The sequence below is a fragment of the Scyliorhinus canicula genome, unplaced genomic scaffold (genome assembly GCF_902713615.1).
Source record: "Scyliorhinus canicula unplaced genomic scaffold, sScyCan1.1, whole genome shotgun sequence".
Classification (NCBI taxonomy): domain Eukaryota; kingdom Metazoa; phylum Chordata; class Chondrichthyes; order Carcharhiniformes; family Scyliorhinidae; genus Scyliorhinus; species Scyliorhinus canicula.
Genome location: NW_024055734.1, coordinates 669,624 through 687,613, shown reverse-complemented (window position 1 = coordinate 687,613; position 17,990 = coordinate 669,624). Strand labels below are relative to the sequence as shown.

General features: G+C 50.2%; 1 protein-coding gene across 1 annotated transcript in view; it reads left to right on the top strand.

Annotated features, from left to right (window-relative positions):
• Positions 1-408: 408 nt before the first annotated feature.
• The window catches only part of LOC119960802, a 38,142-nt gene continuing 20,560 nt past the window's right edge, over positions 409-17,990 (top strand). Inside the window, exons 1-5 of the mRNA XM_038788408.1 lie at positions 409-730; positions 2,002-2,307; positions 5,713-6,018; positions 7,897-8,199; positions 9,411-9,707. Coding sequence (XP_038644336.1) covers positions 2,145-2,307; positions 5,713-6,018; positions 7,897-8,199; positions 9,411-9,707 — 1,069 coding nt within the window. The 5' untranslated portion in view covers positions 409-730; positions 2,002-2,144. The remainder of the gene's footprint in view (positions 731-2,001; positions 2,308-5,712; positions 6,019-7,896; positions 8,200-9,410; positions 9,708-17,990) is intronic.

The window sequence follows — 17,990 nt, the reverse complement described above, 5'->3', positions numbered from 1 at the left end:
CGATCTCTCGACACACTTCACCACCCGCCCCACTGTGACCTCCGCATGCCCCCTCGCTGCACCCAACGTTCCTCCTCCCCCCTCCACACAGGTAAGGCACCCCCCCCCCCTCCCCGGGGTCGATCCCCTGCATGGGCAATCTGGCACCCGGGTATATTGGCACCCTGGTAGGGTGCCCCGGGGCGCAGTGCCCAAGGTGGTCGGGAGCCCAGATTCCTATTAGGGCACCTTAATTGCTCCCCGCGATATGCTTGCCATCGGAACCGGGATTGTTTAAAAACGTGACCTCAGCGGTCAAACCCAGTCTTTTCGACCTTGTGCCAGGGTACCCGGGGTGGGGGTGGGGGGGGGACAAATGCCGCCCTGGCGCAGTAACGATGCCCGTCTCCTCTCTCTCCCTCCCCCCCCCCAACAGAAAACGCGAAGCTGCGGCTGGTCGATGGCCACAAGCCCTGCTCGGGCAGGGTGGAGGCCTACTACAACGGGACCTGGGGCACCATCTGCGACTCCGGCTGGGGCATCGTGGACGCCCAGGTGGTGTGCCAGCAGGTGGGCTGCGGCTTCGGCCAGTCGGCCACGGCGGGGGGCCTGTTCGGGGAAGGCACGGGACCCATCCTGCTGGACAACGTGCGGTGCAATGGCTCGGAGCGGTTCCTGTGGTCCTGCCCGGCCCTGAACATCCTGCCCAGGAGCTGCCGGCAGAGGAACGACGCGGGGGTGATCTGCACAGGTGAGCTGAGGGGTGGGTGGAGGGGGGGGGGGGGGGGTAGGGGGGGGGGGGGGGGATGGCAAATGGTCAATCCACCTAACCTGTACATCTTTGGACACTGAGGGACAATTTAACATGGCCAATCCACCCTAACCTGTACATCTTTGGCTACTGAGGGACAATTTAGCACGGCCACTCCACCTAAACTGCACATCTTTGGACACTGAGGGACAATTTAACACGGCCAATCAGCTAACCTGTACATCTTTGGGCACTAAGGGACAATTTAACACGGCCAATCCCCCTAACCTGTACATCTTTGGACACTGAAGGACAATTTAACACGGCCAATCCACCTAACCTGCACATCTTTGGGAACTAAGGGACAATTTAACACGGCCAATCCCCCTAACCTGTACATCTTTGGACACTGAGGGACAATTTAACACGGCCAATCCACCCTAACCTGTGCATCTTTGGACTGTGGTATTAACCGGAGCATTGAGATAATACAGCTTGCACACGGGGAGATTGTGCGACTGACCGTTGGCTGATCGGGAAGCGACTCTGGGTCTCACCCTGCGCTGTGGGGCAGCAGGATGGGCAAATCGGAAACTGGGTCCCCCAGGGCTGTGGGGCAGCAGGATGGGGAAATCGGAAACTGGGTCCCCCGGGGCTGTGAGGCAGCAGGATGGGCAAATCGGAAATTGGGTCCCCCGGGCTGTGGGGCAGCAGGATGGGGAAATCAGAAACTGGGTCCCCCAGGGCTGTGGGGCAGCAGGATGGGGAAATCGGAAACTGGGTCCCCCAGGGCTGTGAGGCAGCAGGATGGGGAAATCGGAAACTGGGTCCCCCGGGGCTGTGGGGCAGCAGGATGGGCAAATCGGAAACTGGGTCCCCCGGGGCTGTGGGGCAGCAGGATGGGGAAATCGGAAACTGGGTCCCCCCGGGGCTGTGGGGCAGCAGGATGGGGAAATCGGAAACTGGGTCCCCCGGGGCTGTGGGGCAGCAGGATGGGGAAATCGGAAACTGGGTCCCCCGGGGCTGTGAGGCAGCAGGATGGGGAAATCGGAAACTGGGTCCCCCGGGGCTGTGGGGCAGCAGGATGGGGAAATCGGAAACTGGGTCCCCCGGGGCTGTGAGGCAGCAGGATGGGGAAATCGGAAACTGGGTCCCCCGGGGCTGTGGGGCAGCAGGATGGGGAAATCGGAAACTGGGTCCCCCCGGGGCTGTGAGGCAGCAGGCGATGGCGGCCTGGATGTTTTAACCGCAGTGTTTCCCCTTCGCCCCAGATGAGCTGCAGAGCCCGGAGATTTCCGTTCTCAGGACGTCCGGGATATTCGCCCATGGGGAATCTCTGCAGATTCAGTGCACCTGCCCCAACTACTACACGGGGGCCAGGTTCCAGCTGTACAAGGTGGGCGAGGCGGCCGACATGGTCTCGCTGGAGGCCGGGGCAGAGTACTCGAACGTCACCTTCTTGGTGGCGAACATCACCAAGGGCCTGGCTGGCTATTACACCTGCACGTATCAGCTGCAGAGCGGGAACAGGCTTTACAATTCTACCATGAGTGACAAGGCCAAAGTCACGGTGATCGGTGAGTGGGGCAGGGGGGGTGATGGGGGTGGAGGGGCTGGTCCCTGGGCTTGGGATGCCACAGGAACGGGCGATGCCCAGATTCCCGATTTGATCCGAACGTTTTAGACGTTGACCCGGGAACCCGCTGGCGGACGGCAGCATCGATTGGTCAGTCATAATCGCCCCCGGTTACCGAGTGGCTATATCGTCGCGTTCACTCCCCTCCTTCTTTGTCCATCGCTCGCTCTCTCACTCACTCTCAACCTCTCTCACTCTCTCACCCTCTCACTCTCTCTCTCCCTCTCTCACTCACTCTCAACCTCTCTCACTCTCACTCTCAACCTCTCTCACTCTCAACCTCTCTCACTCTCTCACCCCCTCACTCTCTCACTCTCTCTCACCCTCTCTCATTCACTCTCTCTCTCTCTCACCCTCTCTCACTCACTCTCAACCTCTCTCACCCCCTCATTCTCTCACTCTCTCTCACCCTCTCTCACTCACTCACTCTCTCACTCTCACTCTCTCTCACTCACTCTCAACCTCTCTCACTCTCTCACCCCCTCACTCTCTCACTCTCACTCTCTCTCACTCACTCTCAACCTCTCTCACTCTCTCACCCCCTCACTCTCTCACTCTCTCACCTCTCTCACTCACTCTCTCACCCTCTCACTCTCTCACCCTCACCCTCTCTCACTCTCTCACCCTCTCACTCTCTCACCCTCACCCTCTCTCACTCTCTCACCCTCTCACTCTCTCACCCTCACCCTCTCTCACTCTCAACCTCTCTCACTCTCAACCTCTCTCACTCTCTCACTCACTCTCTCACTCACTCTCAACCTCTCTCACTCTCTCACCCCCTCACTCTCTCTCTCTCACCCTCTCTCATTCACTCTCTCTCACCCTCTCTCATTCACTCTCTCTCACCCTCTCTTATTCACTCTCTCTCACTCTCTCACCCCCTCACTCTCTCACTCTCTCACCCTCTCTCACTCACTCTCAACCTCTCTCACTCTCTCACCCCCTCACTCTCTCACTCTCTCTCACCCTCTCTCACTCACTCTCAACCTCTCTCACTCTCTCACCCCCTCACTCTCTCACTCTCTCTCACCCTCTCTCATTCACTCTCTCTTACCCTCTCTCATTCACTCTCTCTCACCCTCTCTCATTCACTCTCTCTCACTCTCTCACCCCCTCACTCTCTCACTCTCTCTCACCCTCTCTCACTCACTCTCAACCTCTCTCACTCTCTCACCCTCTCTCATTCACTCTCTCTCTCACTTACCCTCTCTCATTCACTCTCTCTCTCACTCTCTCGCTCTCTCACTCTCTCTCACCCTCTCTCACTCACTCTCAACCTCTCTCACTCTCAACCTCTCTCACTCTCAGCCTCTCTCACTCTCTCACCCCCTCACCCTCTCACCCTCTCTCACTCTCTCACCCCCTCACTCTCTCTCTCTCTCACCCTCTCTCACCCCTCACCCTCTCACCCTCTCACCCTCTCTCACTCTCTGACCCTCTCTCACTCACTCTCAACCTCTCTCACTCTCTCACCCCCTCACTCTCTCACTCTCTCTCACCCTCTCTCACTCACTCTCAACCTCTCTCACTCTCTCACTCCCTCACTCTCTCTCACTCTCACCCTCTCTCACTCACTCTCAACCTCTCTCACTCTCTCACCCACTCACTCTCTCTCACTCTCTCACCCTCTCTCACTCAATCTCAACCTCTCTCACTCTCTCACCCTCTCTCACTCTCAACCTCTCTCACTCTCTCACTCCCTCACCCTCTCTCACTCTCTCTCACCCTCTCTCACTCATTCTCAACCTCTCACTCTCTCACCCCCTCACCCTCTCTCACTCTCTCTCACCCTCTCTCACTCATTCTCAACCTCTCACTCTCTCACCCCTCACCCTCACCCTCTCTCACTCTCTCTCACCCTCTCTCACTCACTCTCAACCTCTCTCACTCTCTCTCACCCTCTCTCACTCTCACTCACCCTCTCTCACTCTCACTCACCCTCTCTCATTCAATCTCTCTCACTCACCCTCTCTCACTCTCAGTCCCTCTCTCACTCTCTCACCACCAAACTCTCTACCTCTCTCACCCTCTCTCATTCACTCTCTCTCTCACTCACCCTCTCTCACTCTCAGTCCCTCTTTTTCTCTCACCCCCTCTCTCGCTCTCTCATTCACCCTCTCTCACCCTCACTCTCTCACTCTCTCTCACCCTCTCTCAACCTCTCTCACTCTCTCACCCCCTCACTCTCTCACTCTCTCTCACCCTCTCTCACTCTCTCTCACCCTCTCTCACCCTCTCACTCTCTCACTCTCTCTCACCCTCTCTCATTCACTCTCTCTCACTCACCCTCTCTCACTCTCAGTCCTTCTCTCTCTCACTCACCCTCTCTCACTCTCAGTCCCTCTCTCACTCTCTCACTCACTCTCTGTCACTCTCAAACCTCTCTCACTCTCTCACCCCCTAACTCTCTACCTCTCTCACCCTCTCTCATTCACTCTCTCTCTCACTCACCCTCTCTCACTCTCAGTCACTCTCTCTCTCTCACCCCCTCTCTCGCTCTCTCACTCACTCTCTCTTACTCTCTCACTCTCTCAATCTCTCACCCCCTCACCCTCTCGCTCTCAGCCTCTCTCACTCTCTCACTCTCTCACCCTCTCGCTCTCTCACTCTCTCACTCACTCACTCTCTCACTCTCTCACTCTCAGCCTCGCTCTCTCTCTCAATCTCTCACTCTCTCTCACTCTCTCACCCTCTCACACTCTCTCAGTCGCAAACTCTCACACTCTCACTCACTTTCTCTCACTCACTCTCTCTCTCTCACACTCTCTCACTCTCAACCTCTCTCACTCTCTCACCCCCTAACTCTCACTCTCTCTCACCCTCTCTCTCGCTCTCTCACTCACCCTCTCTCACTCTCTCGCTGAGCACTCCGGAGCACCCGGAGGAAACCCACGCAGACACGGGGAGGACGTGCAGACTCCGCACAGACAGTGACCCAAGCCGGGAATCGAACCTGGGACCCTGGCGCTGTGAAGCGATTGTGCTGACCACTATGCTACCGTGCTGCCCTGACTTTTCAATAATGCAAAATTGAAACTCCGGACGTGAACCGGGAATCCAGTCGGAGGTTGGGGGGGAGGGGGGGGGGGGGGGCGGAAATCCATCCGGTTGACCCCCTTTCCATTTCGCCGTGCGGTCGACCCGAGCTTTCCCTCACGGCCTTGCGCCCCCCTCGACCTCCCGCGCGATGTTCCGCCGTTGCCGTCCGGCTTCCTTAACCAATCTGCCTCTTTGTTCCCCTCCCCCCCCCCCTCCTCCCCCCTCCCCCCCCCCCTCCTCCCCCCCTCCACCCCCATCCCCCCCCCCCTCCCTCTCCCCCCACCCCCACCTCGTTTGCCTCCCTCAGAGAAGCCCACCAAGCCGCACATCCAGATATTCCGCGACTCGGGGACGTACTCCATCGGGGAGTACGTCACCATCCGCTGCACTGCCTCCGCCATCTTCTCCGGCGCCATCTTCCTTCTGCTGAAGGCGGATGGGGCCGGGGAGGTCACCTACCAGGCCGTGCCATCGGCGGGCTTCGCTGTCACCTTCTCCATCGCCAACCTCACCTACGGCGACGACGGCAGCTACTTCTGCCGGTACCAGCTCAAGCGGTCGGGCCGACTGTACAACTCGACGGAGAGCGATCGGGTCAACGTGACCGTGACAGGTGAGGGGCTTCCTGGGCGCACGATCGGCGGGGGGGGGGGGGGGCTTCTTCACCCTGTCTGAAATGACCCTGGTGGGCGGTGGGCGGCCGGTGGGACCGGGCATTTCTGTGCGCGCCGCACGTCCACTGGTTTCACCCATGGACGAGCTGGTGCGCGTGTTGGCCGTTCACGTGAGGCACCGCTGACGGTAAATTGAGCAGTGCTGACATCATCTATGGGGGATGGGGGGGGGGGGAACAGCGTTGAGGGTTGGAATCCATTTGGCACTGCTGTGGAACTGGCTCTTGTGCAGGTATAAAGGTTTGGGGGGGATGCAGCAGAAGAGATGCTCAGGGACAGGTTGGAGCGTGGCGCCATCAAAATGACAACGGTGTCACAGAACACAAGGCACATGGAGCGGTAATGGTGGCGTCTAAGGTTAAAGCTTTGGCCCAGACGAGGAGTTAATTGCAGATTAAAGGTCAGCATTATGTATGTTAACGATCTGGAAGAAGGAGCTGAAGACAGTGTTGCTAAGTTTGCAGATGATGCAAAGGTCTGTAGAGGGGCAGGTAGTATTGAGGAAGCAAGGGGGGCTGCAGAAGGATTTGGACAAGCTAGGAGAGCGGGCAATGAAGTGGCCGATGGAACACAATGTGGAAAAGTGTGAGGTTATGTCACTTTTGGAAGGAGGAATTGAGGCACAGACTATTTTCTAAATGGGAAAATGCTTCAGAAATCAGAAGCACAAAGGGACTTGGGAGTCCTTGTTCACGATTCTCTGCAGGTTAACGTGCAGGTTCAGTCGGCAGTTAGGAAGGCAAATGCAATGTTCAGCATTCATGTCGAGAGGGCTAGAATACAAGAGCAGGGATGTACTTCTGAGGCTCTGGTCAGACCCCATTTGGAGCATTGGGAGCAGTTTTGGGCTCCGTATCTAAGGAAGGACGGGCTGGGCCTCGGAGAGGGTCCAGAGGGAGGTTCACAAGAACGATCCCTAGAATGAAGAGCTTGTCGTACGAGGAACGGTCGAGGACTCTGGGTCTGTACTCGTTGGAGTTTAGAAGGATGAGGGGGGGTCTAATTGAAACTTACAGGATACTGCGAGGCCTGGGATAGAGTGGACGTGGAGAGGATGTCTCCACTTGTCGGAGAGACTAGAAGCAGAGGATTCACCATCTCAGACTAAAGGGACGATCCTTGAAAGCAGAGAGGAGGAGGAGGAATTTCTTCAGCCAGAGAGGGTGGTGAATCTGTGGAACTCTTTGCCGCAGAAGGCTGTGGAGGCCAAATCACCTGAGTGTCTAAGGCAGAGGTCGATAGGGTCTCGATTAATAAGGGGGTCAGGGGTTACGGGGAGAAGGCAGGAGAATGGGGATGGGAAACATATCAGCCGTGATTGAATGGCGGAGCAGACTCGATGGGCCGAGTGGCCTAATTTTGTTCTGATATCTTATAGCACTGACTGAAGGCAAAGTAGTGGGATGTATGAATGGCAGAATAAAGGTCAACTCTGTCTGGGAGCTGAGCAACATAATGCCAGCCATGGTAATTCCTTTGAATGCCAAAGGGGGCGATGGTTATCCTCTCGTATTGGGGATGGTCACCTCCTGGCACGAATGAGACACAACACTCATCAGCCCCAACCCCAGATGTTGTCTGGGTCTTGCTGCTTTTACGTGCGGGCGGTTGGTTTTAGAAACTGGCGCAGCCGCTAGCGAACATCCCCATTCCTGACCTGAAGCAGCAAGGGAGGTTATTGGTGCCTAGGGTACACGATCCGGAGCGACTCCTTGAAGGGAGCCGAGCTGATTGGCCTGCAGCAGACGCGACCCGTGCGTGCCGGCACGGCTCCGAGCCGTACTTCGATTAACCCATGTCTGTTTCTTCCACCGTAGATGTCCTGCTTCGACCCTCGATTTCCGTGCTCAGGTCGTCGGGGGCCTTCATCCAGGGCGAGTCGGTCAACTTCCGCTGCTCGTCCTCCAGCGTCTTCGCCGTGATCACCTTCTACCTCTACAAGGTGGGCGAGTCCGGCTCCATCACCTCGGTGGGCCCCACCTCCGTGTCCAGCTCCATCCTGACCATCCGCAACATCAGCCTCTCCCAGGAAGGGTTCTTCACATGCATGTTCAAAGTTCTCATTAACGGAAAGACGTACGCGTCCACTCACAGTGACCGGGTGCAGATAATCATCGCAAGTGAGTCGCTGACCATCCCCGCGCGCCCCCCCCCCCCCCCCCCCGCCCCCGCCCATTTAAGCGCGCTGGTCATATATTCCAATGGTTTTGTGGGATCTCCGATGGGGATAGCTGGGAATTGCCCTGGGCATGTTCAGCGGAGGTGTGAAAGAGGGAGAGAACTCGCAGAGACGAGACAACCTGTGCATGTTCTCCCCGGATCAGATTCAGGAGCGATTGAGATCAGGCGACGCACAGAGAGACCTGGGGTCACTAAGAACAATTTAACATGGCCAATCCACCTAACCTGTACATCTTTGGACACTAAGGGACAATTTAGCATGGTCAATCCACCTAACCTGCACATCTTTGGGCACTGAGGGACAATTTAACACGGTCAATCCACCTAACCTGTACATCTTTGGACACTAAGGGACAATTTAACACGGCCAATCCACCTAACCTGTACATCTTTGGACACTGAGGGACAATTTAACACGGCCAATCCACCTAACCTGTACATCTTTGGACACTGAGGGACAATTTAGCACGGCCAATCCACCTAACCTGTACATCTTTGGACTGTGGGAGGAAACTGGAGCACCCGGAGGAAACCCACGCACACACGGGGAGAACGTGCAGACTCCGCACAGACAGTGACCTAGCGGGGATTCGAACCTGGGACCCTGCCGCTGTGAAGCCACCGTGCTAACCACTGTGCTACCGTGCTGCCCATTCCATTTGGAGCGAATTTGAACACTACATTTGCCTTCCCAATGACCAGCTGAACTAGCTTTCTGCCATTTATACAAGAGGCACCCCCTGATCCCGTCTGTGCTGTGCTTTCTGCACCCTCTCTCCATTCAAGCAACGTTCAGCTTCTTTATTCTCCCTACCAAAGTGAGCGGCTTCGGATTTGAAATGAAAAGGAAAATGAAATGAAATGAAAATCGCTCATTGTCACAAGTAGGCTTCAAATGTGAAAAGCCGCTGGATTTATTTTTTTTCCAATCGCGACGATCATTCCTTCCTTTCTCCATGGCAACGTTATGGCCAATCAGCTTTGACTTGCCGGCCCACGAGCAGCCATCCCTCAAGTGGCGCACATGGGTGGGGGGAGGCTTTGAAATTTGCTGGTGTATTAACCCGAGAGAGGGGTGATTGAGAGAGTGTCGGCGGCCAGATTCCTCGTGTCGAGTAACGATCGCCTCTCCCCGTTTGCCTTTTTGCAGGTCTCGTCGAGAGTCCCACGATATCGAAGAATACCGAATTCCACCTTTACCCCCAGGGGCAACTGCTCACCATCCTCTGCACGGCCCCGAAAGAATACCGGACCCGCAATTTCCAGCTGTACCAGAACAGCCAAGAGCTGAGCACGAGGATGACCGTGCGCAGCTCTGTGGCCGAGTTCACCATCGTCAACACCACCATGGCCAACCAAGGAGACTACACGTGCGCCTACCGGACGACCATCGCAGGGCGGGAGTACAACTCAACGCCGAGTGAGACACTCACCATCACGATGTCAGGTAGGGGGTGGAAAACCGGGGTGTGACGCCCCCCCCCCGGCGCCAAGAACGGATGTCGCCAACGCCCCCGGCTAGCAAATGGTGCAATTATTTGTTCAAGGTGCAGGGACCTTGCGTTGACCGTCCGTCCCGAATTGCCCCTTGAGAATGTGACGTTGAGCCGCTGACCTGCACCACTGAGATTTCAGGGAGCAGTGCAACCCCGGAGGAGTCCCCACTATTATTACTCTCCCAGACGAACCCCAATTTTATTACTATCCCGGACCAACCCCCAATTTTATTACTATCCCGCACCAACTCCCAATTTTATTACTATCCCGGACCAACCCACAATTTTATTACTATCCCGGACCAACCCCCAATTTTATTACTATCCCGCACCAACTCCCAATTTTATTACAAACCCGGACGAACCCCAAATATTATTACTATCCCGGACAACCCCCAATTTTATTACTATCCCGGATGACCCCCAATATTATTACTATCCCGGACGACCCCCCAATATTATTACTATCCCGGACGACCCCCCAATATTATTACTATCCCGGCCGACCCCCCAATATCATTACTATCCCAGACGACCCCCCAATAATATTACTATCCCGGACAACCCCCAATATTATTACTATCCTGGTCGAGTCCCCAATTTAACCACTATCCCGGACGACCCTCAATATTATTACTATCCCGTACGACCCCCAATATTATTACTATCCCGGACGACCCCCAATATTATTACTATCCCGTACGACCCCCAATATTATTACTATCCCGGACGACCCCCAATATTATTACTATCCCAGACAACCCCCAATATTATTACTATCCCGGACAACCCCCAATATTATTACTAGCCTGGACGACCCCCAATATTATTACTATCCTGGACAACCCCCAATATTATTACTATCCTGGACGACCCCCAATATTATTACTATCCCGGACAACCCCCAATATTATTACTATCCCAGACCAACCCCCAAAATTATTACTATCCTGGACCAACCCCCAATTTTATTACTATCCCAGACCAACCCCCAATATTATTACTATCCCGGACCAAACCCAAATTTTATTACTATCCCGGATGACCCCCAATATTATTACTATCCCGGACGAAACCCCAATTTTATTGCTATCCCGGAAAACCCCCCAATATTATTACTATCCCGGACAAACCCCCAATATTATTACTATCCCGGATGACCCCCAATATTATTACAATCTCGGAAGACCCCAAATATTATTACTTTCCCGGATGAGCCCCAATTTTATTACTATCCTGGATGAACCCCCAATTTAATTACTATCCCAGATGACCCCCAATATTATTACTATCCTGGACGATCCCCAATATTAATACTGTCCTGGAGGACCCCCAATATTATTACTATCCCGGATTACCCCCAATTTTATTACTATCCTGGACAAACCCCCAATATTATTACTATCCCGGACGACCCCCAATATTATTACTATCCCGGACGAGCCCCCAATGTTATTACTATCCTGGACGAGCCCCCAATTTTATTACAATCCTGGACGAGCCCCCAATTTTATTACTATCCCAGATGATCCCGAATTTTATTACTATCCCGGGCAACTCCCAATATTATTACTATCATGGGCAACCCCAATATTATTACTATCCCGAACTACCCCCAATTTTATTGCTATCCCGGACAAACCCCCAATTTTATTACTATCCCGGATGACCCCCAATATTATCACTATCGTGGACGAACTGCCAATTTTATTGCTATCCCGGACAAACCCCCAATTCTATTACTATCCCGGACGAACACCCAATTTTATTACTATCCCGGACGAACTGCCAATTTTCTTACTATCGTGGACGACCCCCAATATTATTACTATCTCAGATGACCCCCAATATTATTACTAACCCAGACCAACCCCCAATTTTATTACTATCCCGGACGACCCCCAATATTATTACTGTCCCGGATGACCCCCAATATTATTACTATCACGGATGACCCCAATATTATTACTATCCCGGACCAAACCCAAATTTTATTACTATCCCGGATGACCCCCAATAATATTACTATCCCGGACGAAACCCCAATTTTATTGCTATCCCGGACAAACCCCCAATATTATTACTATCCCGGACAAACCCCCAATATTATTACTATCCCGGATGACCCCCAATATTATTACTATCTCGGAAGACCCCAAATATTATTACTTTCCCGGATGAGCCCCAATTTTATTACTATCCTGGATGAACCCCCAATTTAATTGCTATCCCAGATGACCCCCAATATTATTAATATCCTAGACAATCCCCAATATTAATACTGTCCTGGAGGACCCCCAATATTATTACTATCCCGGATTACATCCAATGTTCTTACTATCCTGGACAAACCCCCAATATTATTACTATCCCGGATGACCCCCAATATTATTACTATCCCCGATGAGCCCCCAATGTTATTACTATCCTGGACGAGCCCCCAATTTTATTACAGTCCCGGACGAGCCCCCAATTTTATTACTATCCCAGATGATCCCGAATTTTATTACTCTCCCGGGCAACCCCCAATATTATTACTATCCTGCATAACCCCCCATATTATTACTATCCCAAACTACCCCCAATTTAATTGCTATCCCGGACAAACCCCCAATTTTATTACTATCCCGGATGACCCCCAATATTATCATTATCGCGGACGAACTGCCAATTTTATTGCTATCCCGGACAAACCCCCAATTTTATTACTATCCCGGATGACCCCCAATATTATTACTATCGCGGACGAACTGCCACTTTTATTGCTATCGTGGACGACCCCCAATATTATTACTATCTCAAATGACCCCCAGTATTATTACTAACCCAGACCAACCCCCAATTTTTTACTATCCCGGATGACCCCCAATATTATTATTGTCCCGGATGACCCCCAATATTATTACTATCACGGATGACCCCCAATATTATTACTATCCCGGACCAAACCCAAATTTTATTACTATCCCGGATGACCCCCAATATTATTACTATCCCGGACGAAACCCCAATTTTATTGCAATCCCGGACAAACCCCCAATATTATTACTATCCCGGACGAAACCCCAATTTTATTGCTATCCCGGACAAACCCCCAATATTATTACTATCCCGGACAAACCCCCAATATTATTACTGTCCCGGATGACCCCCAATATTATTACTATCTCGGAAGACCCCAAATATTATTACTTTCCCGGATGAGCCCCAATTTTATTACTATCCTGGACGAACCCCCAATTTAATTACTATCCCAGATGACCCCCAATATTATTACTATCCTGGACGATCCCCAATATTAATACTGTCCTGGAGGACCACCAATATTATTACGATTCCGGATTACCCCCAATTTTATTACTATCCTGGACAAACCCCCAATATTATTACTATCCCGGACGACCCCCAATATTATTACTATCCCGGACGAGCCCCCAATTTTATTACTATCCTGGACGAGCCCCCAATTTTATTACTATCCCCGACGAGCCCCCAATTTTATTACTATCCCTGATGATCCCGAATTTTATTACTATCCCGGGCAACCCCCAATATTATTACTATCCTGGACAACCCCCAATATTATTACTATCCCAAACTACCCCCAATTTTATTACTATCTTGGAAAAAAACCCCAATTTTATTGCTATCCCGGACAAACCCCCAATTTTATTACTATCCCGGATGACCCCCAATATTATTACTATCGTGGACGAACCGCCAATTTTATTGCTATCCCGGACAAACCCTCAATTCTATTACTATCCCGGACGAACTCCCAATTTTCTTACTATCGTGGACGACCCCCAATATTATTACTATCTCAGATGACCCCCAATATTATTACTATCCCGGATGAGCCCCAACTTTATTACTATCCTGGAGGAACCCCCAATATTATTACTATCCTGGACGAACCCCCAATATAATTACAATCCTGGACCAAACCCCAATATTATTACTATACCGGACGAGCCCCCAATTTTGTTACTATCCCAGATAAACTCCCAATTTTATTACTATCCTGGAGAACCTCCTATTTTATTACTATCCCGTCCGACCCCCCAATATTATTACTATCCCGGCCGACCCCCCAATATTATTACTATCCCGGACAACCCCCAATATTATTACTATCCCGGCTGACCCCCCAATATTATTACTATCCCGGACAAACCCCCAATATTATTACTATCCCGGATGACCCCCAGTATTATTACTATCTCGGAAGTCCCCAAATATTATTACTAATCCAGACCAACCCTCAATTTTATTACTATCCCGGACGACCCCCAATATTATTACTGTCCCGGATGACCCCCAATATTATTACTATCACGGATGACCCCCAATATTATTACTATCCTGGACCAAACCCAAATTTTATTACTATCCCGGATGACCCCCAATATTATTACTATCCCGGACGAAACCCCAATTTTATTGCAATCCCGGACAAACCCCCAATATTATTACTATCCCGGACAATCCCCCAATATTATTACTATCCCGGATGACCGCCAATATTATTACTATCTCGGAAGACCCCAAATATTATTACTTTCCCGGATGAGCCCCAATTTTATTACTATCCTGGACGAACCCCCAATTTAATTACTGTCCCAGATGACCCCCAATATTATTACTATCCAGGACGATCCCCAATATTAATACTGTCCTGGAGGACCCCCAATATTATTACTATCCCGGATTACTCCCAATTTTATTACTATCCTGGACAAACCCCCAATATTATTACTATCCCGGATGACCCCCAATATTATTACTATCCCAGACGAGCCCCCAATTTTATTACTATCCTGGACGAGCCCCCAATTTTATTACTATCCCGAACGAGCCCCCAATATTATTACTATCCCGGATGACCCCCCCAATATTATTACTATCCCGGACAACCCCCAATATTATTACTATCCCGGCTGACCCCCAATATTATTACTATCCCGGACGACCCCCCCCAATATTATTACTATCCCGGACAACCCCCAGTATTATTACTATCCCGGCCGAGTCCCCAATTTAATCACTATCCCGGACGACCCCCAATATTATTACTATCCTGGACGAACCCCAATATTATTACTATCCTGGACGACCCCCAATATTATTTCTATCCCAGACAACCCCCAATATTATTACTATCCGGACCAACCCCCAATTTTATTACTATCCCGGACCAACCCCCAATTTTATTACTAACCCGTACGTGCCCCAATATTATTACTATCCCGGATGAACCCCAATATTATTACTGCCCCGGAGGAGCCCCAATTTAATTACTATCCCGGACGAGCCCCCAAATTAATTACTCACCCGGACAAGCCCCCAATCTTATTACTATCCCGGATGAGCCCCAATATTATTATAATCTGGATGAGCCACCAATTTTATTACTATCCCGGGCGACCCCAATATTATTACCATCCTCGACGAACACCAATTTTATTACTATCACGGACCAACCCCCAATTTTATTAGTATCTCGGACAAACCCAATTTTATTACTATCCTGGGCCAACCCCCAATATTATTACTAACCTGGATGAGCCCCAATATCATTACTATCCCGGGCGACCCCAATATTTTTACTAGCCTGGACGAAGCCCCAAATTTATTACTATCAAGGACGACCCCCAATATAATTACTATCTGGGACCAACCCCCAATTTTATTACTATCTTGTCGAACCCAATTTTATTACTATCCCGGACCAACGCCCAATTTTATTACTATCAGGAACAACCCCAATTTTATTACTATCCTGGACGAACCCCCAATTTTATTACTAACCCGGACGAACCCCCAATATTATATCTATCCTGGACGACCCCCAATATTATTACTATCCCGGACCAACCCCCAACTTTATTACTATCCCGGATGACCCCCAATATTATTACTATCCCGGATGGCCCCAAATATTATTACTAATCCAGACCAACCCTCAATTTTATTACTATCCCGGACGACCCCCAATATTATTACTGTCCCGGATGACCCCCAATATTATTACTATCACGGATGACCCCCAATATTATTACTATCCTGGACCAAACCCAAATTTTATTACTATCCCGGATGACCCCCAATATTATTACTATCCCGGACGAAACCCCAATTTTATTGCAATCCCGGACAAACCCCCAATATTATTACTATCCCGGACAATCCCCCAATATTATTACTATCCCGGATGACCGCCAATATTATTACTATCTCGGAAGACCCCAAATATTATTACTTTCCCGGATGAGCCCCAATTTTATTACTATCCTGGATGAACCCCCAATTTAATTACTACCCCAGATGACCCCCAATATTATTACTATCCTGGACAATCCCCAATATTAATACTGTCCTGGAGGACCCCCAATATTATTACTATCCCGGATTACGTCCAATTTTATTACTATCCTCGACAAACCCTCAATATTATTACTATCCCGGACGACCCCCAATATTATTACTATCCCGGACGAGCCCCCAATGTTATTACTGTCCTGGAAGAGCACCCAATTTTATTACAATCCCGGACGAGCCCCGAATTTTATTACTATCCCAGATGATCCTGAATTTTATTACTCTCCCGGGCAACCCCCAATATTATTACTATCCTGCACAACCCCCAATATTATTACTATACCGAACTACCCCCAATTTAATTGCTATCCTGGACAAACCCCCAATTTTATTACTATCCCGGATGACCCCCAATATTATCACTATCGCAGACGAACTGCCAATTTTATTGCTATCCCGGAAAACCCCCCAATTTTATTACTATCCCGGATGACCCCCAATATTATTACTATCGCGGACGAACTGCCAACTTTATTGCTATCCCGGACAAACCCCGAATTCTATTACTATCCCGGACGAACACCCAATTTTATTACTATCGTGGACAACCCCCAATATTATTACTATCTCAGATGACCCCCAGTATTATTACTAACCCAGACCAACCCCCAATTTTATTACTATCCCGGACGACCCCCAATATTATTACTGTCCCGGATGACCCCCAATATTATTACTATCACGGATGACCCCCAATATTAATACTATCCCGGACCAAACCCAAATTTTATTACTATCCCGGATGACCCCCAATATTATTACTATCCCGGACGAGCCCCCAATTTTGTTACTATCCCAGATAAACTCCCAATTTTATTACTATCCTGGAGAACCTCCTATTTTATTACTATCCCGTCCGACCCCCCCAATATTATTACTATCCCGGCCGACCCCCCAATATTATTACTATCCCGGACAACCCCCAATATTATTACTATCCCGGCTGACCCCCCAATATTATTACTATCCCGGACAAACCCCCAATATTATTACTATACCGGATGACCCCCAGTATTATTACTATCTCGGAAGACCCCAAATATTATTACTTTCCCGGATGAGCCCCAATTTTATTACTATCCTGGACGAACCCCCAATTTAATTACTATCCCAGATGACCCCCAATATTATTACTATCCTGGACGATCCCCAATATTAATACTGTCCTGGAGGACCCCCAATATTATTACTATCCCGGATTACTCCCAATTTTATTACTATCCTGGACAAACCCCCAATATTATTACTATCGCGGACGAACTGCCAATTTTATTGCTATCCCGGACAAACCCCGAATTCTATTACTATCCCGGACGAACACCCAATTTTATTACTATCGTGGACAACCCCCAATATTATTACTATCTCAGATGACCCCCAGTATTATTACTAACCCAGACCAACCCCCAATTTTTTTACTATCCCGGACGACCCCCAATATTATTACTGTCCCGGATGACCCCCAATATTATTACTATCACGGATGACCCCAATATTATTACTATCCGGGACCAAACCCAAATTTTATTACTATCCCGGATGACCCCCAATATTATTACTATCCCGGACGAAACCCCAATTTTATTGCTATCCCGGACAAACCCCCAGTATTATTACTATCCCGGACAAACCCCCAATATTATTACTGTCCCGGATGACCCCCGATATTATTACGATCTCGGAAGACCCCAAATATTATTACTTTCCCGGATGAGCCCCAATTTTATTACTATCCTGGACGAACCCCCAATTTAATTACTACCCCAGATGACCCCCAATATTATTACTATCCTGGACGATCCCCAATATTAATACTGTCCTGGAGGACCACCAATATTATTACGATTTCGGAT